The sequence below is a fragment of the Mauremys reevesii genome, linkage group 4 (genome assembly GCF_016161935.1).
Source record: "Mauremys reevesii isolate NIE-2019 linkage group 4, ASM1616193v1, whole genome shotgun sequence".
Classification (NCBI taxonomy): Eukaryota; Metazoa; Chordata; order Testudines; family Geoemydidae; genus Mauremys; species Mauremys reevesii.
Window position 1 is genome coordinate 91,332,882 of NC_052626.1, and position 25,559 is coordinate 91,358,440.

Consider the following 25,559-nt stretch of genomic DNA (forward strand, 5'->3'; position numbering starts at 1 on the left):
TACTGAAGTAGCTCCTTCCTCATTATTGCCTCTTGAGGGCATTTAATCTCCCTTAACCGTTCCCCCTCTAGTATTAGTGTAGGTGGAAATAAAGGCTCTACCTGAAAAACATGGAAAGCAAAGGGCCTGGGTAGTGTCCTATGCACCACTTAAGCCTACATTTATCTTAGAGCAGTATATAACGATAAATGTCCCTTTCTAGAAAAAAAGAAAAGGCTTTATTTATCATTAGTTAATTGTGACAAACCAGAAGTGTGCATAAGAAAGATTAGTGTTTCTAGTATTTACTAGAGGAGAAACATTCTCAATGGACTTACCAAAAGGTTAATGCCATCTTTTTGTCTATGTTAAAAGTGAATGATAGGAAATAGAATCTCCTTTCTTGAAATTTCATCCTTGCAAATGTCACAGTGGTTGACTAGTGATGTTACAGTTTGAGGTGATAGCAACAGGTGTGTCCCTGCTTATGTCAGTGGTAAGATCTAAAACAATGGCAAGCTTAGGGAGTTAAGTGAATGCTTAGATAGGATTTATACTAATTATGATCTGTTGAAAAAACAGATGGCCTGTTTTTGATCAGTGCCTAGGAGTTACCGTATTTTTTTTTAAATTGACATAATGATGACTATTACACAAAAGTTGTGCAGGTGTTACCTGAAAGATTTTAGGACTTTTTAATTAATGTGCCAAAAAGACACCTGGAAAGATAATTTTAATTTTGGATCTAAAAGGTGAATGAAAACTGATTTTTAAAATGTATTTGCCATCTAAAAATATTCTGAGTTCTTGTGTACCAGTAACTCTTAATTGGGAAAAATGTCATCATTTTTGTGTTTTTTGTTTTTTTTAATCAGGAAATAACTTTATAATACTAGAAAATAAAAATAAAAATGTGTGTAGTGGTATCAACACAGTTTCAGTAGAATTTTCCAAAAGATATTTGATGGAAAATAAGAAGCCTGCTTAAGTACTATAACCTCTATCCCGATATAACAGTAATTCAGATATAATGTGGTAAAGCGGTGCTCCAGGTGGGCGGGGCTGCGCAGTCCAGTGGATCAAAGCCAGTTCGATATAAGGCGGTTTCACCTATAATGCGGTAAGATTTTTTGGCTCCCAAGGACAGCATTATATTGAAGTAGAGGTGTAATTTGACCTTCATTTTTACTGTTGGTATCTGAATTTGTAAATAGGTAATTGTAGTAATCAGCATGTGGATAGTACCTGAAAGATGAAATATAGTGGAATCCCATGGTGATATCTTTTATTAATTAGGAAATATTTTATGTTTAAAATTTGGAAGTAACATATGGCTTTGTGGATGCATACATATGTGATATGCTGGTATAGTTGTAGTGTGTGTTCTTTTGGCCCACCATTATAGTTACAGCTACTTCAAAACTTTCATTAATTCCCTGTGTTCAGTTACTCCTGTCAGAAAGCTTCATGTTTGGGCTTAAAATTTCTATGCTTGTTCTCTGTCAGAAGTGATATATGAAATTTTAAGCTAAAATTATTTAGTGCTTTGCTGACACACCTACCATAAATGCATTATCTCTGTTTAAGCTGAAAATTCAACATTTTTAATATGAACGTATGGTAAAATTCATTTTACAGTATTCTTGTTTTTGTGAAGTTAGAAATATAATTACAACAATCTGTGTACAGGTTTTGTTGTAAAGAAAACATGATTGTGTTTAAAGAGACTATAATGATATTTTAACTTTAAGGTTGTTTGCAATATTTCCCATTAAAAGTACAGGCTAGTGTAACTCCTACATAAAAGACAAGAAAACATAAAAATACACTAGCATTAATATAATTTCAAATGCTCAGGTTTTGCTCTATTCTTGTCAATAGGAGATGTTACACTGACTGACTTCAGTGGGAGCAAAATCAAGCCCCATGTATGTTTCATGAGATAAAGCTTGTGATACACTGCAATAATAAATAATTATAGAGGTATACCTTTTGTTAGAGGAAATAAATTCCCTAATTTAATACATACTTTGTAATAATGAAATGCACATATAAATTGTTATTACGTAACATTTAAATCAAATATGTATTAGATTATTCTGGTGATGAAGCTAGTGTAAATATGAAATAATTGAAAAAATATATTGCAGTGGCTATGCATGTGTATCTAAAGTTGTAGGAAAAATTGTGTGTTTGGTAAAGTAGCATCCAATTAGATAAATAACAAACCTATTGTGATGTGTATAAACCAGGGAAAGGTGTTAAGGTTTCACTTTGAGCCTTAACTTTTGCGTTTCTTGGTTGTATAATTAAACATTTAAATTCATAGCCTTAAAGTGGGATAATCTAGGTTTATGTGCGTACAGTTCTTATTCTTTGTAGTCTGTTCTCACTCAGTATATGAGCTGATGTGAGCTCTGATGCTATTGGGAGTTGCACAAGTTCTTCAAGAAGGAATAGATTCTAGTTTGTAAAGTGCCTATTTATACAGAAATTAAGGGTGGCTGTGGCGGTGTTATTAGTAAGTGGAAAGTCATTAAAGTGGGTAGCCAAAAGGCAATTCAATTATCCCAGACTTTTGCTAATGTTTGGACAGAAAATACACTGAATCTGTTTACAGAACTTTTGCAATTAATTTGTATCAAAAGAAAACAAAATCTGTCCAAGCCTCTGGTTTCCCTCAGAAAGAATGTTTGTGTCCTCCTTGGAGTGCTGATACAAAATAATGGTCATTGTGTTACTTACACTGATTTCCAAAGTACATAGGCAGGCCTTCCGTTGCCTGTTACATTTTATATCAGAAGTTTGTATTGCCCAAAAAATTACCGTGAGAAATTAAAATCAGGTGTTCAGTTCTGTCCAGGATTTTAGATTTTATTTTCATTCATAATAAAAGTAAACCCAACAAACTACAGGTATACAAATATCATTCAATACAAGTGGAAGTATCTACCTTTCTTAGTCATCTCTTCCTTTCTTTATAGCAATATGTGAAATGAATTGCCAATAGGACTATATTCTATTCAATTAATTGCACAAATGTGGCAGTCTTTTTTAACCTAGTTAATATAATAATACTAATAATAATACCTAATTCCTAGGACTGCTCTGAACTCTGTTTTGATAAAAGCACATACTATCACTCAATAACAGGTGTAGCTTTACCTTATAAATCCAAATTAGACCACATATCCCTTCAATGCTATTCTGCCTCTGACGGTTTTTATTTTGTTGGCAGATCTGATTCTGGGCAGCTCTGGTTGTGGGATTAAGTTTTTGTATCCATGTGTCTACCAAATACAGTCAACATATACCATATCTGTGCCCAATAGGTCTCTACTTTCTTGTTTTTATGTTTTATTCTGCACCTCAGTCTGGCTGTTCTATCCTATCCAGAACAGATTTCCTAGTTGTTTCTTCCACATACTAACACTTAGCCTTAACGGTAACCTGTTACACTATATTATGTAATGTTAGTTCTAGTGTTTATTTCTCAACATTATAAGACTGCTAGAGAGTGCTTTTGCTTTAGTGAAAATGTAACTATTGGCAATTTAAAATGGGTCTGTAAATTTTATAATCTTGGTCTATTTTTAAAATGGTTTAGATCATATTTGTCCTGTCTCTAATCCTAATTTTCAGAAAGAGGCCCCACCCCAAAAACAGTTCGCAACCGGAAGACTTGTGTAGTTAAAAGGCAAGTATCAATAACCAGCTTGTGATCCTAGAAAGCATGGTAGATAGGGACAAATAGTAGAGACCTCCCCAAACTGGGTACAGCATTGCCCCCCCAGAAAAGCCATAAACTGATGTTCTGGCGATATACTTGATTGGCTTCACTGTAAAATCAGTGTCTGAAGCATTGCTTCTGCTCTGTGATTTCATTCTTCCTTCATGTTACTGTCTAGTTATGCCTATAGCATGAGAGTGGGAGATAGGAGACCTGGCTCTCTTAGATTTTTTGTGGTGAATCAAAAATCCAAGAGGAAAGGGAGAAACTCTTAGAATGTGGACAAGAGATGGAGAAAAATAAAAATTCTAACTTAAAGTAAATTACTTTAATTTAGTGTGTCAATTGTATGAGAGTTTGTTACCAAATAATCAGATTGATTCACAAAAGAAACTCTGAGATAAGTTCCCTCCACAACCAACTTTTTGTTTTGTTTTTTGTTTGTATCCTCCCATTTTAAAATGTGTGTGAGGGTAATAATCTACAGACCAAAGAAAGAAAGAGAAAGAAAGAAAGAAAAAGAAATCAGACCACTGAGCTGCATATAGACAGCTTCCCGTTGTTTATTCAGTAAAAATATGGAATAAATTATATGTGAGAAATTAGCTCATGATATGCTCATTTGAGATTGTAGTACATGAATAAATTATAACCACCCCTTTTACCCAACCTATCTCTTGTTTCGAGAATGCATGAGAACAAGGAATGTAAACACATAAAACAAAATATACATGTTTTGCAGGAAGACTGAATCTTGGCAGAACAAGAGTCTGGCACAAATGTCTGCTGCTAACCCTTCATGTGCAGAGATGTATGTCATTTAAATATGTATGCAGGGGAATGCATACCAACCATTTAAACATGCAAAATAAGTGTGTAACTATGTCACGCCCACTGCCAGGAGGCAGCAAGATCACATCAGTACAGTCTAAGAAATACTATTGCATGTAGTCTAAGAATCTAAGAAACATTTCTGTATTAAAAACAATTTAAATTAAACAAACTATAAAGAATTTATTCATATTTTGCAATAAGCTATGTATCTCAGTGACTCTTCTCTATCTTGCTTATATGTTTAGTCTGGTGGTATGGCATATGAAAAAAGGACACAATTGAAATTGAGATCCATTGTGTGAAAATATAATTGGCATTGAAGGATGTTCTTTGCATAGAAAGAAAACAATATGGGAGTGTAACTATGTCCTGGAATTATTATTTTTCATAGCCTAGATCACAGTGAAAATTTCTTTATTTTTCTTGTTTCTAGTTTGTTAATGATTAAAGTATGAAAGTACTTATGCAATTTGGTACACTTTGTACTTATATCCCTAAAAAAGAAAAATTAGAGCTAAGGAATCAATTTGTTTTTCATACTTTCTAAGCTATATTGCATTAGCATCTTTTAAGACAATGGATACAGAACCATTAAAACTCCTAGGGTAAAATTTTAAAAAGAATCTAAGTCCCAGTTTTCAACAGTATCTTAAGCACGCACATGCCTAAATCTCATTGAAAGTCAAATTCCTAAGTGCCTAAGTCACTTTTGAAAATTAGATGTAGGCTCCTAAATCACTTTAGATGCTTTTGAAAATTTTAATCTTAACCTACTCTTTTGATACAAATGCAGTTGCATATAATTTCACAAAGGCTAATAGCAGTTTTTATATTTATCACAGGGGATCATTCATTATTACAGGGCTCTTTCATGTAGCCTATTTATTATTTATTGTATTATATTGACTGTCTTAGTCATAATGGTGAAATCTGAATACAGTGCTGTCACACTGTCTGGAGTGGTTCACAATTGTAAGTGCCAATCTCAGGCATACTGTCAAAAAGCAGGGTAGACACCCCAAATTGGTGGTATGTTCTATAATTAGATTTCACCACCCCAGTAAACAGTGTGAACTCCTGGTTCACTGTAAGTCTTACCATGGAGTCACAGACAGTATCCTTAGGCACTACAATCTATCTTGCCACCCAGGCAAACTGGACTTAGTGATAAATGGTCACTTACATCAACAATCACAAAATAATCAAGTTTCTCCCTGTCCCAAGAGACCAGTCACAGAGCCCAGATCAATTTGTATCTTAGATCTTATGCCAAAGACAATGCTGGTAGCCAATCATATAATAAACTAAGGATTTATTAACTAAGAAAAAGAAATGAGAGTTCTTCTTTGAGTGCTTGCTCATGTCCATTCCAATAGGTGTCTGCGCACACTGCATATACGATCATCAGAAGGTTTTTTCTCTAGTGGTACCTGTCAGGTCGGCTGTAGAGCCCCCTGGAGTAGTGCCCTCATGGCGCTATATATAGGACACTGATGACCCACTGCCTGCTCAGTTCCTTCTTGCCACCACTGACGGACATTGGAGCTTTCTTCAGTCTCTTGCTTCGCAAGTGCCTACCTAGTGGTTACCTTCTAGTGTGTTGTAAATAGTTCTTGAAAGTTGTAGTTATAGTCCCACAGGCCTCATCATCCTCTTCGCCGGATGAGGCAGTGGCTGGGACCTCCACCACCACATTCCCTGCGATGGACAATAGGGTGTACCAGGACCTTCTTAAGAAGGATGGCCCAAAACTTACACCTGCAGCCTGAGGTGACAGAATGGTGGACATTCTTGACATGGAGGGTCCTTCTGGGGTAGCCTTGCTCCTTATCAAGACCAAAGAAAACATCACAGAGGTGCTATGACAGACCCCAGCTTCCATACCGCCCACAGCCAAAGGGGTGGAAAGGAGGTATTTTATGCTGCAGAAAGGGTACGAACACCTTTTTACCCACCCTCAGCCTGGAATATTAGTGGTAGATGTGGCGAACCACAAAGATCAGTAAGGTCAACTGGGTCCTGTCCCAAAGTCACGGGATGCTAAGAAGCTGGACCTTTTCGGCCATAAAGTCTACTTGATCGGGGGGGCTCCAGCTTCGTGTTGCTAATCAGCAAGCGGTGCTCAGCCACTACACCTTCAATTCCTGGACAGCGCTAGTTAAGTTCCAGGAATTGCTCCCATCAGACTCACGCCTAGAATTTGCAGCGCTTCTTGAGGAGGGCAAGGTGGTGTCAAGGACCTCCCTCCAGGCCATCCTAAACTCAGGTGATTCTGTGGCTCGGACCATGGCCACAGCAATCACCATGAGATGGAGTGCCTGGGTTACAGGTTTTGGGCATATCCCCTGAGGTCCAGAACATCATTCAGGACCTGCCCTTTGACTGTGCAGGCTTGTTTGCTGAGAACACGGACTCCCACTAGTACAGTCTCAAAGACTCAAGGGCGACCGACATTGAAGTCCCTAGGGATCCACATTCCTACACCCCTGAGGAAGCCCTTCAAACCCTAGTCCCCCTCCCGCTTCTACTCTAGACCCGGAGGCAGGAGGCAGCCAGGAGAAGGGGCAGGAATAATAGGAGGCACCAGTCGCAGTCATCCTCAGGCCAAGGCCAGGGCTCCTCCAAACAGCCCCTGGGGCTGAAACCTAACTTTTGACGGTGCACCCAAGGACGGAGCACCAGAACTCAATCCGGATCCTTACCCTTCCTTTGTGAACCGGCTATCTTACTTCTACCATGCTTGGTCACAGATCACAACAGATATTCTATCCAGTTCAGTTGCCTTCTGCCTTCCCACCCACCTTTCCCGTCCCTCTTCAGGGACCCTTCTCATAAGCACCTCCTTCTCTAGGAGATGCAATTACTCTGGGGGTGATAGAGGAGGTTCCTCAGGAGTTATGGAGAAAGAGATTTTACTCCAGATATTTCCTTATCCCCAAGGCCAAGGGTGGACTGTCACCTATTCTGGATCTGCGAAACCTCAATGCATTCATCAGGAAAGCCAGGTTTTGCATGGTCTCCTTAGCCTCTATCATTCCTTCCCCGTATCTGGGGGACTGGTACGCTGCCCTTGAAATGTAGGACACGTACTTCCATATCTCCATAATCCCAGCCCACAGACCAGCGGCCAGCACTGCTAGTTCATGGTGCTCCCGTTTGGGCTCTCTACAGCCCCCAGGGTGTTCATGAAGTACATGGCAGTCGTGGCAGCCTTCATCCACAAATGTCAGGTACAACTATTCCTGTACCTGGATGACTGGCTCATCAAGGCCAAGTCGCAAGCACAAGCGGAGGTGCATGTGGCCCTGTCCTGCGCCACATTCCTCAGGCTGGACCTCGGATTAAACGTGCCCAAATCCATGTTGGTCCTTACACCGAGAATAGAGTTCATAGGAACTCTCTTGGACTCTGCACAAGCCAGGGCATCCCTGCCTGAGCCACGCTTCCAAGCCCTCAAGGATGTTATCAAGAACCTCTGCCAGTTCCCCACAATGGCCAGAAACTGTATGAAGCTGCTGGGGAATATGGTGGCATACATATACCTGGTCCGGCACGCCAGACTACATCTCAGACCCCTCCAGGCGTAGTTGACTCAAGTGTACAGACCCAGCCGAGACCCACTGGACAGGATAGTTACCCTTCCCCCTCCCATTCTTGAGTCTTTACGCTGGTGGCTATGGCTGCAAGTGGTCTGTGTGGGTGTTCTCTTTGCCAGACCGCAACCTACCATGTTGCTGGTCACGGATGTCTTGGCTCTGGGGTGGGGAGCACACCTAGGCAGTATCAGAACTCAAGACCTATGGTCGCAAGCAGAACTATCAATACATATCAACGTGCGGGAGTTGAGGGCGGTCTGTCTGGCATGCAAGTGTTCCAGACCTACCTTTGAGGCAGATGTGTGTCAGTGCTCACAGACGACACCATGGTGATGTTTTATATAAACAAACAGGGTGGTGCTTGATCCTCACCCCTGTGCCAGAAAGCCCTAGAACTCTGGGAATTTTGCATCACCAACTCGATACACATACAAGCATCATACATCCCGGGGGCGCAGAATGAACTAGCCGACCAATTTAGCCGTTCATTCCTCAGTCACGAATGGGCCCTCAGGCCGGACATCGCCCTTTCAATTTTCTAGAAGTGGGGCTTTCCCCTCACAACACAGAGCAACAGGAAGTGCTAGCGGTTCTGCTCCTTCCTGAACCACAGCCCAGACTCCATCGCAGACACTTTTCACCTCATGTCGATGTGTAACATACTCTATGTATTCCCACTCTTCCCTCTCATACAGAGGCTTCGTTGATCCTCATGATGTCGGCGTGACCCCGCCAGCACAGGTTCACCACGCTGTTAAGGCTATCGGTCGACAGACCAGTAACCCATCCCTTATGCCCAGACTTCATCACTCAGGATCATGGCAAGCTCCAGCACCCCAATCTTGAGTCCCTCCACCTCATGGCATGGAAACTCCATAGTTGAACCCATTGGAGCTCCAATGTTCGGACTCAGTGAGAGAAGTTCTCCTGAGAAGTAGGAAGCCTTCCACCTGAGCCACGTATCTGACAAAGTGGAAGCGGTTTTCTATTTGGTCCCTGCAGAAAGGTATCCCACTGCAGCAAGTGTCAATTCCCCTAGTTTTGGACTACTTACTGGACCTCAAGCAACAAGGGCTGGCAATATCCTCTATGAAAGTGCACCTGGCCACCATCTCAGCCTTCCACCCAGGGGCAGCAGGTAGATCTGTCTTCGGAAATCCCATGGTGGGCCGATTCCTTAAGGGCTTGGACAGGCTTTACCCCATGTGTGGCAACCCGTTTCCCAGTGGGACCTCAATCTAGACTTGTCCAGGCTCACGGGCCCTCCATTTGAACCCATGGCCACCTGCCCTCTCTCCTATCTCTCTTGGAAGGTTGCGTTTCTGGTGGCTATGACATCAGCCAGAAGGGTCTCTGAGCCCAAAGCGCTTACCTTCGAGCCCCCTTCCATACTGTCTTTTACAAAGACAAGGTTCAACTGCATCCTCACTCTGCGTTTCTACCCAAAGTGATCTCCCAGTTTCATGTGAATCAGGACATAGTTTTGCCACTCTTCTTCCCTAAGCCTTATTCCACTGTCAGAGAGCAGATGCTATGTTCCCTGGACGTCAGGCGTGCCCTAGCCTTCCACACTGAACACACAAAGCCACCACAGCTCTTTATTGCAATCGCCGACAGGATGAGAGGGCATCCCATCTCATCCCAGCGCATTTCATCAAGGATCACGTCCTGCATTAGAACGTGCCAAAGTTCCACCCCCGCCATTGATGGCGCACTCCACAAGAGCTCAGGATTTGTCCGCAGCTTTCCTTGCATATGTCTCTGTTCAAGACATATGCAAGGCGGGCAACGTGGTCTTCCATCCACACCTTCACATCGCACTATGCCATCACCCAACAAGTGAGGGATGACGCCGCATTTGGCAGGGCAGTCCGATAATCAGCAACCAGGTGAACTCCAACCCCTCCTCAAGAGAAACTGCTTGGGAGTCATCTATTGGAATAGATGTGAGTAAGCACTTGAAGAAGGAAAAACAGTTACCTACCTCTTGTAATTGTTGTTCTTCGAGATGTTGCTCATGTCCATTCCAAATCCCACCTTCCTCCTCTCTGTCAGAGTCTTCCAGCAAGAAGGAACTGAGCAGGCAGTGGGTCAACAGTGTCCTAAATACACCGCCATGAGGGCGCCGCAACGGACCCGACAGGTACCACTAGGGGAAAAACCTTTTGACGATTGTGCACGCGACGTGTGCACACACCTATTGGAATGGACATAAGCAACTCATCTCAAAGAACAACAGTTGCGAGAGGTACGTAACCGTTTTTTATTTACAGGTTAAAGCAGGCAACATATAAGCAGAGATAAGTTATAGTCTGTGGTTCCAAAAGATGACCGAGATGTCGTACCTTCCCTCTCAACCTGTGTATATTTCATTTCAAACATTTACTTTAATAAAATTTTTAAATCTGTCTACTGAATGTCTTTTTGGGCTAACCCAGTTTGACCCTCGGGATCTCTGCTTTTGTTTCTTAACTCCAGCCCTTGGGAGAGTCCAAACATCAAGGAGAGAACCATTTCTTCCTGTGAGCATCTTTATATGCCCTTCCCCCAGAGTTCAAGTTGATGGGGTGAGAGCTGCTGCATGTAACTTCTTCATGGGTGGATGGGGCAATTAACAAAGTATTTTGTTCTACAATTGCCCCATATAGCCTTGATAGTCCTCCTTGACGGGCAGGGGAACCACTCTTCCTGCCTAGGTTCACAAGTTCAGAGCAGGCATTTTTACAATTATAAACAAAACTTTCATATTACCTTTTAGCATGGAATGCAGACATTGCAGGTAAGGTTAACGCATGCAGCAACCTACATTTTATAGAGTCTAAATACATCTTTACAAGTCTAACACCTGTCTTAAACAATATTAACATACAGTTGAGCTGGTCCAGTTTCCAGCTATGAATTTATCAGTGCTCAGCTGACACCTACAGACTTGACAAGAGCTGGCACCTGGTTTACCAGCATCACCAGTGCTTTTTGTGCTTTGCATCAGGTTTTCATTTTCTGGGACATTTATTCGGAGGAAATTATGACCCAGTGGCCATGTGTGCGTGTAACAGGGTGCTGCCCAGGAGGTCCTGAGCCAGGCCCCTGTTAACCCAGCTCCAATTAAAAAGCATTAATTGGGGCTGGCTGAGTATGCCACACCTAATTGCTAGAAGAGAAGCACCTGCAGTCCTTACAGCCCCCTGGCTAATATAAGGCTGGCAGGGGGGAAGAGGAAGAAAAGGGAGGTGCCAAAGGCTGTGCATCCCTGCTCGGTGGAGAAGCTAGCTGTCCCCCAGGTTGCTGGTTTGGAGTAGACTGTAAATAGAAGATGGTGGGAGCTGACACTGAACATAAAAAGCACTGGTGATTGCACTTAGAAGGGATCTCTGGCTGATTTGTTGCGAGGGCAAGCAAAGTCCTTGTTACAATGCACTATATAGTTTAGTTGATCCAGGTTATGTTGGCATATAGCTGCCAACTTTTGTATATTGCTTGTGCGTGTGCACACTTGGGTGCTTGCATCAGAGCTGCATGTGCTCATCAAGACTGGCTGTCAATGTAAAATGTGGTGCACCATGGGTAGGAATCCCAGTGTGCCCTGCATCATCTGGCTCAATGCCTTGTGGGATAATTTCTTAGTACTTTTCTGAGATACCAGTGATTTGTGAAGGGATTTCTGGGAGCTGGAGGGTCAAGTTCCTATCATACCACTTTCTCCATCCCATAATGCTTTTCATATTACATAATTTTTACACTTTAAAAAAAAAAACTCTCAGTCCCATGTGCTGCTTTTAGGTCTCCACCATCTCTCTGGTAGAAGCACGGACCCTGCAAAGCTCAGCACAGTTCTCATGAGTGTTGCTAATGCAGGAAGCATAATTTTCATATGTTTGCAGTACATGAACAAGTACTACTGCACCTGGAATCAAGGTGAGGAAGATGCAGAGATGTTCAAGCACAATAAGCAAATGCTGATGGTTTTCACGGAGGAGCTCCACACTGTGGATCACTGCTTCTGGGCCTGAGAAATGGTCACTGATTGGTGGGATTGCATCATAATGCGAATTTGGGATGACAATCAGTGGCTGCAGAACTTTCAGATGTGAAAGGCCATGTTCCTGGATCTGTGTGTGGAGCTTGCCCCAGACCTCCAGCACAGGCATACCAAAATGAGAGCTGCATTGACGTTGGAGAAGCAAGTGGCGATCAGGCACTGAAAGTTTGCAACACTGGATTACTCTGTCAGTGGGCAATCATTTTGGAGTTAGAAAATCCACAATGGAGGCCATTATCATCTAAGTGTGTAAGATCATTAAGTATCTCCTTCTACACAGGACTGTGACTCTGAGGGTACGTCTACACTACGGGATTATTCCGAATTTGCATAAACCGGTTTTGTAAAACAGAATTTATAAAATCGGGTGGAGCGCGGCCATACTAAGCACATTAAATCGGTGGTGTGCGTCCATGGTCCGTGGCTAGCGTCGATTTCTGGAGCGTTGCACTGTGGGTAGCTATTCCCTAGCTATCCCATAGTTCCCGCAGCCTCCCCCGCCCCTTGGAACTTCCGGGTTGAGATCCCAGTGCCTGATGGGGCAAAAAATCATTGTCGCGGGTGGTTCTGGGTAAATGTCGTCAGTCACTCCTTCGTCTGGGAAAGCAACGGCAGACAAGCATTTTGTGCCTTTTTCCCTGGATTGCCCTGGCAGATGCCATAGCATGGCAATCATGGAGCTTGTTTTGCCGTTTGTGACTCTCACCGTATGTGTACTAGATGCCGCTCACAGAGGCGATTCAGCAGCGCTACACAGAAGCATGCTTTTGCTTTTGCATGACAGCAGAGATGGTTACTAGCCATATTGCACCATCCAAACCCTTCCATAAATTGGAACTGAGGATGATCATGGCTACCAGTCCTTTTGTACCATTTGCTGCTAGTGCCCCTGGCCGATCAACCAGGGCGCAAAAGCCAAGATTGGTTACTAGCCATATTGCACCTTCCATCGTTTTGTACCATTAGCTGCTGTCATAAGTGCCCTGGCCGATCAGCCAGGGGCAAAAGCAAAATTGGGAATGACTCCTGAGTCAATCCCTCCTTTTGGTATCTAAAAATAGAATCAGTGCTGCCTAATATAGGCAAGTGTACTAGAGAACCACCGTATCATAGAACCAGAGAGCACAGCTGCTCTGTGTCAGAGCCTGCAGAAATTATGATCTGTATGCTATTCACAGGGGTGCTCCTGTAACAACCCCACCTGTTGATTCCGTTCTTCCCCAGCCTTTCTTGGCTACCGTAGCATTGTCCCCACTTGTGTGATGAATTAATAAAGAATGCAGGAATAAGACACACTGACTTGTTAGTGAGAAATGAGTGGAAGGCAGCCTCCAGCTGCTATGATAGTCCAGACAGGACATTAAGCAGTGTGTAGGAGAGAAGCCCAGCATCCCACTGCTAGTCCAGGGCAACTGAATCTTTTCTTTACACATGAAGGGTGGGGGCTGATGGAGCTCAGCCCCTGTTGCTATGATGAGGATGGTTACCAGCCATATTGCACCATCCATCCACCAGAAAAAATTAGGGCCAATAGGCTGATGATGAGGATGGATTTCCAGCTTATTGTACCATCAGCTGAGGCTGATGATGAGGATGGATTTCCATCATATTGTACCATCAGCCGCCCATGGCGGGGGGGGGAGCAAGGATGTTGGTGTTGAGTGCTGCACTATCGCGTCTATCTGCAGCATTCAGTAAAGATAGGGTGACATGTAAAAGAGTCAGAGGATTGTTTTACCTTTCGCTTCTGGGGGTGGGTGGGGGGTGGGTGAGTAGATTGCCAAGCTATGCCCTGACCCGCGGACACTGTGTTTGACCCTAGAAGCATTTGGAGCTCAGCCAAGAATGCAAATACTTTTCGGAGGCTGCAGGAACTGTGGGATAGCTTCAGTCCTCCAGTCCATGAGCATCCATTTGATTCTTTGGCTTTCCGTTACGCTTATCACGCTGCAGTGCGCTGAGTCCCTGCTATGGCATCTGTCTGGAGATTTTTAAAAAAGGATTCTGAATTTCATCTTCTGTAACGGAGCGCTGATAGAACGGATTTGCCTGCCCTTACAGCGATCACATCCGCATGGTCCATGCGGGAGCTCTTTTTTTATTTTGATTTCGGACTGCATCACCATCCGTGCTGATCGGAGCTCCACGCTGGGCAAACAGGAAATATTCAAAAGTTCGCGGGGCTTTTCCTGTTTACCTGACCACTGCATCCGAGTTCAGATTGCGGTCCAGAGCGGTCACTGGTGCACTGTGGGATAGCTCCCGGAGGCCAATACCGTCGATCAGCGTCCACACTAACCCTATTCCGATATGTTAATACCGATACTAGCGTTACTCCTCTCGTTAGGGAGGAGTACAGAAACCGGTTTAAAGAGCCATTAAAATCGATATAAGGTGCCTCCTAGTGTGGACGGTTTTGGCGTTAAATCGGTTTTACGCTCCTAAAACCGATTTAAACGCCTAGTGTAGACCAGGCCTGAGTAATATACAGGAAATAGTGGATGGTTTTGCAGCAATGGGGTTCCCAAATTATGTTGGGGCAATTGATGGCACAGGATTCCCTATTCTGGCATCAGCCCACCTTACCACTGAGTACATCAACAGAAAGAAATAGTTTCTTATGGCTATGCAAGCTCTAGTGGAGAATCAAGGGCTAATATCAACATGGGCTGGTCAGGCAAGGTGTATGATGTTTGCATCTTTGAGAACACCGTACTTTTTTAAAAAGCTGCAAGCAAGAAATTCTTCTCTGACCATTGGATTGCCATTGGCAATGTTGACATGTCAATAGTGGTTCTGGCTCATGAAGCTGTACACTGGCCACCTGAACAGTACCAAAGAAAGAGTCAACTACCGGCTCAACAGGTGCAGAATGACTTTGAATGTGCTTTTGGTAGACTGAATGGATGCTGGTGCTATTTATTCACTGGATTGGATCTCAGTAATGCAAACGTCTCCTTGGTTGTAGCTGTATGTTGTGTGCTGCATAATACTTTTGAGGCAAAGGGGAAAAAGCTACCAACAGCGTGGAGGAGCAAGGTAGACAGGCTGTCTGCTGAATTTTGCACAAACAGAAATAAGGGCTATTAAAAGAGCGAACAATGGACCTATATGGCTAAAAGAAGTCTTAAAAGACCATTTTAATAGTCAGTCATGGTCTAAGTCCCTCTATGTTGCACACTGCCTATTAAGCCCCACACGGGCTCACAGCTGTGGCAGGGAGAGGCACCCCTTTCCACAGGCCCCAGCGCGGATCTGCCCCAGACTTGCCACAGCTGAGGGAAAGGAGCCCCTCCATCAGCCCATCCCAGGCCTGCTGGAGCTGCCGAGGAGTGGAGCCCCTCCCTTGGCCTGGCCTAGCCCAGATCTGCCAGAGCTTCTGGAGAGAGGAGCATCTCCCTTGGCCCGGCTCAGCCCAGCCCTGCTGGAGCTGCTGCAGCCAGGGAGAGGCACCTCTTCCCCTGGCCCCGAGCTGCTGCGGCGAGAGAGGGCTGGGGGGAGTCCTCTCTCCCCACCACAGCCCTGGGGCAGCCAGCACCCCAAACCGCTCTGGCCCCACCCCAGAGCCCACTCTCCCCACACCCTAACCCTCTGCCCCATCCCTGAGCCCCCTCCAACACCCCAAACCCCTCATCCCAGCCCCCACCCCAGAAGCCACACCCCAACCCTCTGCCACAGCCCTGAGCCCACTCCTGCACCCTGAACCCCTCATCCCCAGCCCCACCCCGAGCCCACACTCCCAGCCAGAGCCCTCATCCCCCCACACTCCAACCCCTCCCACACTCCGAACCCTTCGGCCCTGCCCCACCACATGAATTTTGTTATGTGCACCAATATAAGGGTGGTGTGTCACACATCACCTCCATAGTGGTGCACATAACAAAATTCATTCCGCACGTGGACATAAAAAATTAGAGGGAACATTGGTCGTGGTAGTGTTTATCTGATCCTTTTATGAAATAGTGTCTCTCTTGAGTGATTAAATATAGGTGGGTCTTTGCTACCTGCTTTTGAATTCTGTAATGCTTGGTGTAGACTAATACATATATACAGTACTGAGTTTCCAAAATAGAACTTTATTGTGTTCAAAGAAACAGGCAACAAAATTTAAGTGCAAACAAATATGAAATGAAAAATCTGTTACCAGCACTGCAACAGAGTGAACTATATTTTAAACCCAAGGAAAAACAGCAGTAAACAGTAATCATTTATGTTCATGTATGTAAAACCTACTACAATGTAGTAGGTATGGCTACACATGCACCGACTTGTTCTTCTCACAGGTTAGTGTATTCATAGCTATAGCTCTCCTGTCATGGAGTGGTAGGGTAAGGATGTAAATGTACATCATGCTGTCATCTAATATGTTGGAGAATGTAGACAGCACTGAGCATGGAGTTCTCCAATGACTGGAAAGACTGCTGAGTCCATGGTCTTTGGATATGTAGGTCAACAATGTTCTGCAATATCTGAGTTTGTTGCCTGAGCAAACCCATAATGTCCTGGTGTATTTCCCAAAGTGCCTTGGTCCTTTTTCCTTTCCTGAAGCAACCTCTCTCTCTCTCTCTCCATTCTTGGTCCTTCTCCAGGGCCACAGTCATATGGTCCCTCTGAGCCTTTGGTTCCTGGTGTAAGACTATAGAGGATTGGAATATTTTGGAGAAAATATCCTCCCTAGTCCTCTTTCTCATCCTGATCAGGGTCAGATGTTAAGCAGGCATGGAAGGGACATCTCTCAAGGACATCATGCCAGAGGCTGCTGATTAAAACAGACTGATACATCATTAGATTTAGTCACAGTGGACAGGGAAAGGTGAGTCTCAAGACTCCTATCAGTGGTAGGCACCATTCATCAGGTATGGGTATAGGGACAGTGCAGTGAATATTGGCAATATTTTCACAGACAGCAATGATTTTGGATGATCGCTTACTCCAGACAGTCACAAAGGCACAGAGAACAGAGCTACTCTGACATTCCAAAGCCACTTGGGCCTGTATGCTACTAGCCTGATTACTGCAATTGTGACAGCCAAACTCCTTGCAGAGTGGCATGGGAAAGTCTCCTACTGCAGGAAAAGAAATAAGGCTACAATTCTTTGAGAAAGAATTGCAGAGTATCTCCATGAAAGTTTATCGAGATCTCTCAAGAGGATAAAAGGGACATCCCTACTGAGCTAAACAAAGTACTCTGCGTGGCTTCCCAAACCCAAAGAGTTGAAAAGTGGACACAGAGTCTATTTCTCTTTGTTCTACCTCAAATCAGCATCCTGTACTTGGACAGATGTGGACTGTGTAATCAGACTGCCTTACTTTTTTGAATTTATTCCCATACATCATAGTAAAGCAATCAGAAGTCAATTACTTTGTTTAATAAACTTGCAGATGGGGTGGACTCCATTTTTAAATGGGGAAGAATGTTGGGGGAGGGAGAAGGGGTAACAGGCAACAAAAAGTAAAAAAAAATTTAGAAAAATGCATGTACACGCTTATCTGAGCTCCCTTCCCCTTCATCATCAGGTTCATCTGAGCTCAGCTGGTAGTACAGGCATGAGTCCACTGGAGTTTCCAACAGCTTGTGGCATGGTTTAAGTCCCCTGCCATGTCTTTTCCTCCCCTTCCCCCACTTTACTGTTCACAGCAGGAGTTTCTGCCTTGGCCTCCTGAGAAGTGTCCACAGTCATCTGCAGGGTGCTGCTGGGGTCATTGACAAGTGTAGCATGCAGTTCATTATAACAGCGGCAGGTCCGTGGGGCAGCACCAGATTTCTTGTTGCCCATCCTCACCTTCTGGTAAAAGTTCCTTCACTTTCACTCATCCCTGTTGTGACCCCATTTCTGTATCCTCTGTGCCATCTGCACATTGATATGGATATTTCTATTGCCATTCCACAGATGTTCTTGCACATCCTCGTCTCCTCACAGGCCAAGGAGATCCAAAGACTTCTTATCCGCTCCACTTTATCTACTAGGTTTCTGTGTGGATGGTCAGATACATACACCAAAAATGAACTAGTAGGAATGTTTGCCAAGGTGGACAACCAGGAAAAGGCATTTCAAAAATATGCAGATGAGTTTTGGGGCACAGGCAAGGCGGACTTCTGGTCTATGGCCCCTTGGCCAATGAAGTTCAAAATTGTGACCAAAGCAACGCTGTCGCTGGAACACAGGCACAGCGAGATAGCGGCTGGAGGACTATTAGGGTTGACATAGGTAATGCAGTGTCTACACTCTCACTGCATCAACCTGAGTGGGTTGACCAAGGCTCTGCATTGCTCAGGAAGGTCGCGTTATTGCATCACTGTAATGCATGCATCAGCAGGAGACAATTTTTGGTGTAGATGTGCATAATTAGGCCTTCTCAGGTCAACTTATGTCAACCAACTTTGTAGACCAGGCCAAAGTGTCTCAGAAGGGCAAAGGGCCATGCGCCAGCTACCTGTATCACAAGAGAGGAAACAGGCTCCACAGAGCTGCTGCATCCCAACTTGCACAGGTGTGGGTGTCAAGGGGGATAAAACCCTTGGTTGCCCCACAACCATCTCTCATGCCCTCGGAGGCCATAACTGTGCTTGTGTATTGGGAATGTATGCGGTGCTGGGTATCAATCTGGTGCAATTTACTCCCTCAATAGAGCAGCAAGGTAACAACACACTCTTCTTTACTCTAGATCATTGGTTCCCAAACTTGTTCTGCCACTTCTGCAGGGAAAGCCCCTGGAAGGCCGGGACGGTTTGTGTACCTGCCACGAGCCGCCGCTTCCAGCAGCTCCCATTGGCCCGGAGCAGCGAACCGCGGCCACTGGGAGCTGTGATCGGCCAAACCTGCGGACGTGGCAGGTACGCAAACCGGCCTGGCCTGCCAAGGGCTTTCCCTGCACAAGCAGTGGAACAAGTTTGGGAACCACTGCTCTAAATCATGGTGGACTAAGATTGAGCCATCATTGAGCAATTCTGTCAATCAGCAACGCTCAGTTTTTGAAACAACAGCAGCTGCATTAGCAACTTTTATAAATTCAAAGTTTTAAAATATTTGTATTGTCTTTTTGTTCCTTGAATTTACTTTCATGCTTGTTTCATTGTTAATAGTCTGTAGTTAACAGTGTGGTCCTCCCCTAATGGTTAGTGGGAAAGGAAGATACAGACCATGTGTTATGGCTTCTATTCTGTGTCCTTACAATATAGAATGCTATGCAGTACTTTTTTGGTTGTCATGATTAGAAAACATTTTTCAGCTTCCAATGTGCTTTGTAGCATGCAGTATGTACTATCTGTCTTATTTTAATCAAATGTTGGTATCAATTTACAACTGTTCATTTTTATCAAATAATCCTACTAGTTTGCAGTGTTTCTTTAGGTGGGGGTGAAAAGTCTTGACCATCTTTTCTACTCTAACTACCTGATACTGTTTCATTTTCTCAATTTAGGAGCTTCCAGCACCTTTGTTTGATGATGTCCACAAAAACCAAGTGGATGAGAAAGAAACCGCTATTAAGTCTAAACAGGAATCTCAGGAATCCATGAAAATAGCCTGGCGTTACCAGAATTTACCAAGAATTGAGGTAAATACATTTAGTATTATATCTGATGTTATCCTGTACTTTGATATTAAGGGTAAAATTCACTTGTTCTATAAGTATAATCTCTGAGTAGAACCCAGACCATGGAAGTGTTTTCAAACTGTGCTAAAAGGTTGCCTCAGGAGAGCAAACTATCATTCACCAATACATATCTTGATTAGCAAAGATACAGAGAGATGAGAAATGCAGTTTGCTATGTTGCATGACGTCCAGATGTACTTAACTTCTGAAAAGAAAACCAGAAAATTAAAATATTAAAGCACCAAAGGCTGGTGAATGTAACACTGTTTCAGACAACTTTTTAAACCTAAAGATACCTATAGTATTTTTATTGAATGTTTTTCTAAATTTATCTATTCATAGTGATATGTATAGGTTGAATGAACAGTACTTATTAGATCCCTCTAGTGACAATACTTTATTGATGCGAACTGTTGACTTGCTTATCCATGTGCGTAATAAGTAAAGTAAGCACTTGAGATTATATCAGCTTCACTGTCACTAGGAACTAATCGCTGTGAAGGTGGCATGTAAGACACATGCCCAGTGGTCACTTCTTCAAAGTTTACAGCTGTTAGTATTTTATGAATTATGTTTTTCCTTAGTCTAGTTACTTTCTTCTTTGATCTAATTGTGCAGTCAAACCTTACAAAAATTATAGCATTTTGGACTACACAACAACAAACTTTTTTCTTTTGTGCTGTTTGGCTTAAGTATGTTATATACTGTGATTTAGATGTAATCATAACTGCCTAGTAAGTTAGCCATATTCTAAAAAAATATAATTGGAATGTGACAAAATGATCTTACAAGGCTTGGCATGTTTGGTTTTCTCTGAAATTGTACAGACGTGGCTATATATTTTGTCAGAGAAGACTTATATATGGTGACATGCCAAATCAAATAGCCTCCAGCATGATCATATAATCTCATCAATTTTAATCATGTAGAGCTTGCTGTACCACTCTGAACCATTACAAAATATAGTTTGTATTTTATCCAGTAATGTAAACTAAATTCATAATACAATGATGTACAAACAATTGATTGTCACTATTTCAATACAAAATGTCCTGTGTCTAACAGAACAAAAAGCTGCATATAATAACCCAAAACAGACTTATTCTGTCCATTAATATATTATTTAATAGAACACCATGCACTTGTCCTTGGTTATCACAGATGGGATTTGCATGTTGAAAGTTGTAAACTAATAATTGTCTGATCTAGAACAACTGTACAATCTTATAAGGTATGATTCCCTCATTACCATCAAAATTTTCTTACAATTTTTGAATTTTTTCACAATTATGTACTAGAACAGTGATCTCCAAACATTTTATGTTGCGTGCCCCCCTCTTACCTGCAATGTAATCTGTGTATGCCCCTCCCCTGGGGAGCCAGGGCAGGGAGTGGGACTGTGGTTGGGAGCCGGGGGCTGAGGCCAGGGCCGGACCTGGGGCCAGGAACAGCGCAAGGGGCTGTGGCTGGGGGTGGGGCTGGAGCTGGGCCTGGGACTGGAGTTGCAGCTGGGAGCAGAGCTGTCGTTGGAGCCAGGGGCTGAGGCTGGGGGCAGGGTTGCGGGGGGAGGGCTCGGGTTGGAGTGGAGCTGGGGGCAGAGCGGGTCTAGGCGGCACTCCCTCTCCACCCCTCTATACAGGCTGGCCTGGGCCTCGACATGACCCCCAAACTTTCCTCCTCATCCCCTTTGGGGAGTGTGCCCCACATTTGGGGACCACTGTACTAGAATGCTTGTTTGTTTTTAAGTAAATGCTAAATTGTCAAAAATGTATATGAAATCAATAAGACTTGAAAATAAAGCTACAGTTGTTAAAATAATGGACAAATGGAAATTTCTTTTTAAAATATATCAGTTAGATGAAAGTAATCTCAGTGATCAGAAATATTTGATGGCTTCTTGAATGATGCGATATACACTTATTGGCTGTTTGGAAGTAATAAGTCGTGCAGCACCTCTGTCCCTCTGATAGTTTTAATATACCTAGTAATAGCTGTTAATTATTTCAGTTTCCATTAATTTATGTGTGTTGACTGATTAGAAATTTCTGTCAAAAGGAAACCAATAAAGCATTTTTTTAAAAAGCTATTTTCCAACCAGCTTTAGTGCTTATATTTTTAAATTATATTTACAAATAGTTGCATGGTATAAGAAGGTTATAAAGAGTAAACTGGGTTTTTTAAAAAATGTTTAAAGGGCTCTAAATGTCAACTGAAAACGTATCTAGTCAATATCTCTTTTTATGCGAGGCGTAAAAGATGTCTTGTTAGTCAGGAGGTCAGACTAGATGATCATAATGGTCCCTTCTGACCTTAAAGTCTGAGTCTATGAGTCTATGGTTCTGTTAACTAATTTAATTTTTAGTTGTAAGTAACCAAAGATATTTCTGTTGTGGAGATGGCTCAGTTATTCCCTTTCCCTTTCTAAAAACAGGTTAAATAAGCTCTTAGCTAGCTCATAAATATTTCATATTATGTATCATGTTTAAATTAGTAGTCCTGTCTTGAACAGTGTATTTTATATGTGTAAATATGAATATATTCTTTATATCCTAGATAAACTATAGATTTATAGGTAATCGGTCAAAAGGAATTGGATACTGTGTGTACATGCTGCATACAATTACCAATTTAAAAGGTACTTTTCTCTATATCCAGGGTTACACTCATTTAAACTCTTGGTAAAAACATCAGGTATAGCCTAGTTTGCAATGAAAAGGTATAGTAGGTTTTTTTCCCTTTTTTGTTTGAATGAACTGCTTGTGTTCTTGGGGCAATATATAAACTGTCACAGCATGAAATCAATTTTCTGCCTTGATTCTCCCAAATCTGAGATTTCTAGCACATTAGTATTGCAATTAGAATCATTAACAGCAGCCGGTAGCATAAAAGCACATTCTGCTCACTGGCAATTTAGTGTCTTTTTCTCCTTGTGCAGACGAGTTCGTAGGAATCCAGTAAAGAACTGGCTTGAACCTACAATCCAGAAATAAATTTCTCTCTCAAACTTAAGAAGAATGAAAAGTCTCAGTCTCTCTCCCCTCTTCATGGCCAGTCTGCTAACACAGATTATTCATGCTTACTTGATTCAGGTGGGCTTTTTGCAAGCTTCCCTACTAGGCCTGGGAATGTGGTACATTGAAGCCTATTCAAGGCTTCTGACATAGAATGAGCTTTTATTGCATGGTGTTTTATTATAGCCAAATCCTAGTCTCCACCCAGTTTGTAGGCACTGTGCTCATTCTTTTGAATTAAGAAAGGTTATCACCTACCTTAATCCATGCAGCAGTGTGGATTAAGGACACCAATGTGCCCCAGGATTCTCAAAGAGGATCCTGGAAACTTCTTGTTTCTTCTTTTTTGCTGTCTTTACTAAACTCTATTGGGCCTCAGTGAGGATTTGCATCTGAAATGGGCAACCTGGAGCTTTTCTCAATGAAGACATCAGATCAAAGTTCAGTTAGTCAAGGCCTTTCTAAAACATTAAGGGGGTTTGGACGTACACAATAAAAAGATGAGCCCTGGCAGAGATTGCAGTAAAAACATTGTGTTCTGTAATCCGGATAAAGGATAGATTATAGGCCAAAGAACAGCCCCTTTTTAAATTGCTTTCAGAACCCTCATACTAAATAACTTTACACTTTGTATTTAAATATATATTTTACCGCAATAGTTTTATTTTGTAATTTAGAATGTAATGTCTAGTAAGTAAAATTAAAGCTGTAGTTTTAGAGAGTTCACAGGTTTCTTATAAATATATTAAATGCTTTAGATCTTTTATAGAATAAGAAAATGGTCTATTATTGAAGACCAAGGACGACTTAAGACTTTAAAAAAAAAAAAAAGACTAAAAATTTTTTTCTGTGTTTATAGTTTTAACATTTTGTATTCTCTGACAGCTAATTTAGCCTAATATGCATTCTATTTTTTAGGCATTAACTTGGTAATTCCCAAGTACAAAATGTAAATAAATTCAAATAATATAGTTTTAATTAAATCTGTGATTTTAAGGTGTTTTTAAATTTGAAACATGAAATAAAAACTAGGAAAATGCCTAAATAGGTTTCCTTCAAAAAAGTAATAATGATACTAACTAGGTCTGTTCTGTGTGTGTATTCAAAGTCATATATGTTTATTTTAATGACAAAACCATGTCTTATTATATTTACTCCTTTTAGAGCTGTCGAATCCATATAATGATTAGAATGGAAGCTAAATTCTTTTCTGGTTCATAGTTAACAAATGTGTAAATGTTGTAAATTCCAGTTTCAGTACTACATTTTGCTCTTTGTTCCATTTATGCTATCCGGTTGTTTTCAGTGAGGGAGGCACAATTGTAATTTAGGGCAGAATTTGTCCCACAGAATCCTCATTACTGATGACAATGCATAAGTCAGAAAGAACCCAACTCAATGTTCAGATGCGTAGTTGAGTTTGCAGTATTGGAACTTTTTAAAATAACTAAACAAAAACTCATCTTTTTTGTGTAAAATGAGGGAAAGTGTTATAGAAGCTATTGAGAAACCCTAAACATAATATCGCCTCATGCTATTTTTAGTCACTTTTCAGGGTGCAACCACACCATACATGCAAAGCAAAATGCCTTCCTTTTCATTTGATCTATCGCTTCTGGTTTTTGCATAGATGAACTTTTTAATCTGCTGCACACAGTGTCATAACTTTCAAAGTTAAATCTGTGTTGCTTTACACGGACTATGGAGCATGCATATTTAAAAACTGCTTAGTGCCAGCCCTTGGCCTAAGTCACTGAATTTTATACTTAGGCTATGTTTACTAGTGCGTATACTCATTTACCTGACTGTGTACATCCTTGTGCATGCTCCCCATACCTACGCCAAGTGTTCGCATTTACCTGTGTACGCACTGCTGTTTTTGTTATGTGATATTAACACTACCATTTCAGGGTCAGTATCCCAGGGTCCTGTGCATCACAGGTACATGCCTTAAGAACCGCTTTGCTGGGGTGGTGTTTTTTCTGTTCCCTGACTTCACACATTTACAAATGGCAATTCCTGCTCACCTCTCCCTCCTGCCAAAGTGGGTGGAAGATATGGGGCAGCGGGATGATGATCTGGTTCTGCTCCTGCTCCTTGTTGCAGGACAAATGTTTATGCAGTGGAGTAGGTGAGCAGCAAGATGCAGGTTGGAATCTGGGGAGAACTTTTGTAGACACTGAAGATGACTGATGGTGAAGGTGAATGACAATCCATTCTGGTCCTATGGAATAGATATAGTGAATGCCAGTATTGCCGCAGTATACCTGTGGGTAAACCATCACTTCTGGTGCAGGAGAACTAGCATGATGCAGTGAAATCATATAGTTTTGGAAATTTTGGGTGAGCAGCAGCAGCTTTAGAACTTCCAAATGAGGAAACAGACCTCCATAGAGCTGTGTGGTGAACTTGCAGTATACTTTCAGTGCCAGAACTTCTGATTTAGGGAAGCCACACCAGTGCAGAAGTGGATGGCTATTGCACTGTGGAAGCTAGCAACACCAGGTGGCTATTGGTCAATTGCAAATCACTGTCCACTGTCAGGGTTGTTGTTGTGTAGGTTTGCAAAACAATTAACAATGTGATCTACCTACAGGTGGTGTTATAAGAAAAGTTCCAGAAATAATATTTGGATTTGAGAGGCTGGGGTTTCTGAACTGTGCAGGGGCCATCGATGGCACCCACATCTCAATATTTTGCCCTCCAAAAGAGCTGAGCGAGTATGTGAACCAAAAACGTTACTAATCACTCGTTCTACAAGGCTTACTTGACCA

General features: G+C 42.4%; 1 protein-coding gene across 5 annotated transcripts in view; it reads left to right on the forward strand.

Annotated features, from left to right (window-relative positions):
* Positions 1 to 25,559, forward strand: part of ELP4 (elongator acetyltransferase complex subunit 4) — a 269,273-nt gene that overhangs the window by 48,751 nt on the left and 194,963 nt on the right. For all 5 annotated transcript variants that reach the window (XM_039535841.1, XM_039535839.1, XM_039535844.1 and 2 more), the window contains exon 4: positions 19,601 to 19,735. In XM_039535841.1, coding sequence (XP_039391775.1) covers positions 19,601 to 19,735 — 135 coding nt within the window. The remainder of the gene's footprint in view (positions 1 to 19,600; positions 19,736 to 25,559) is intronic.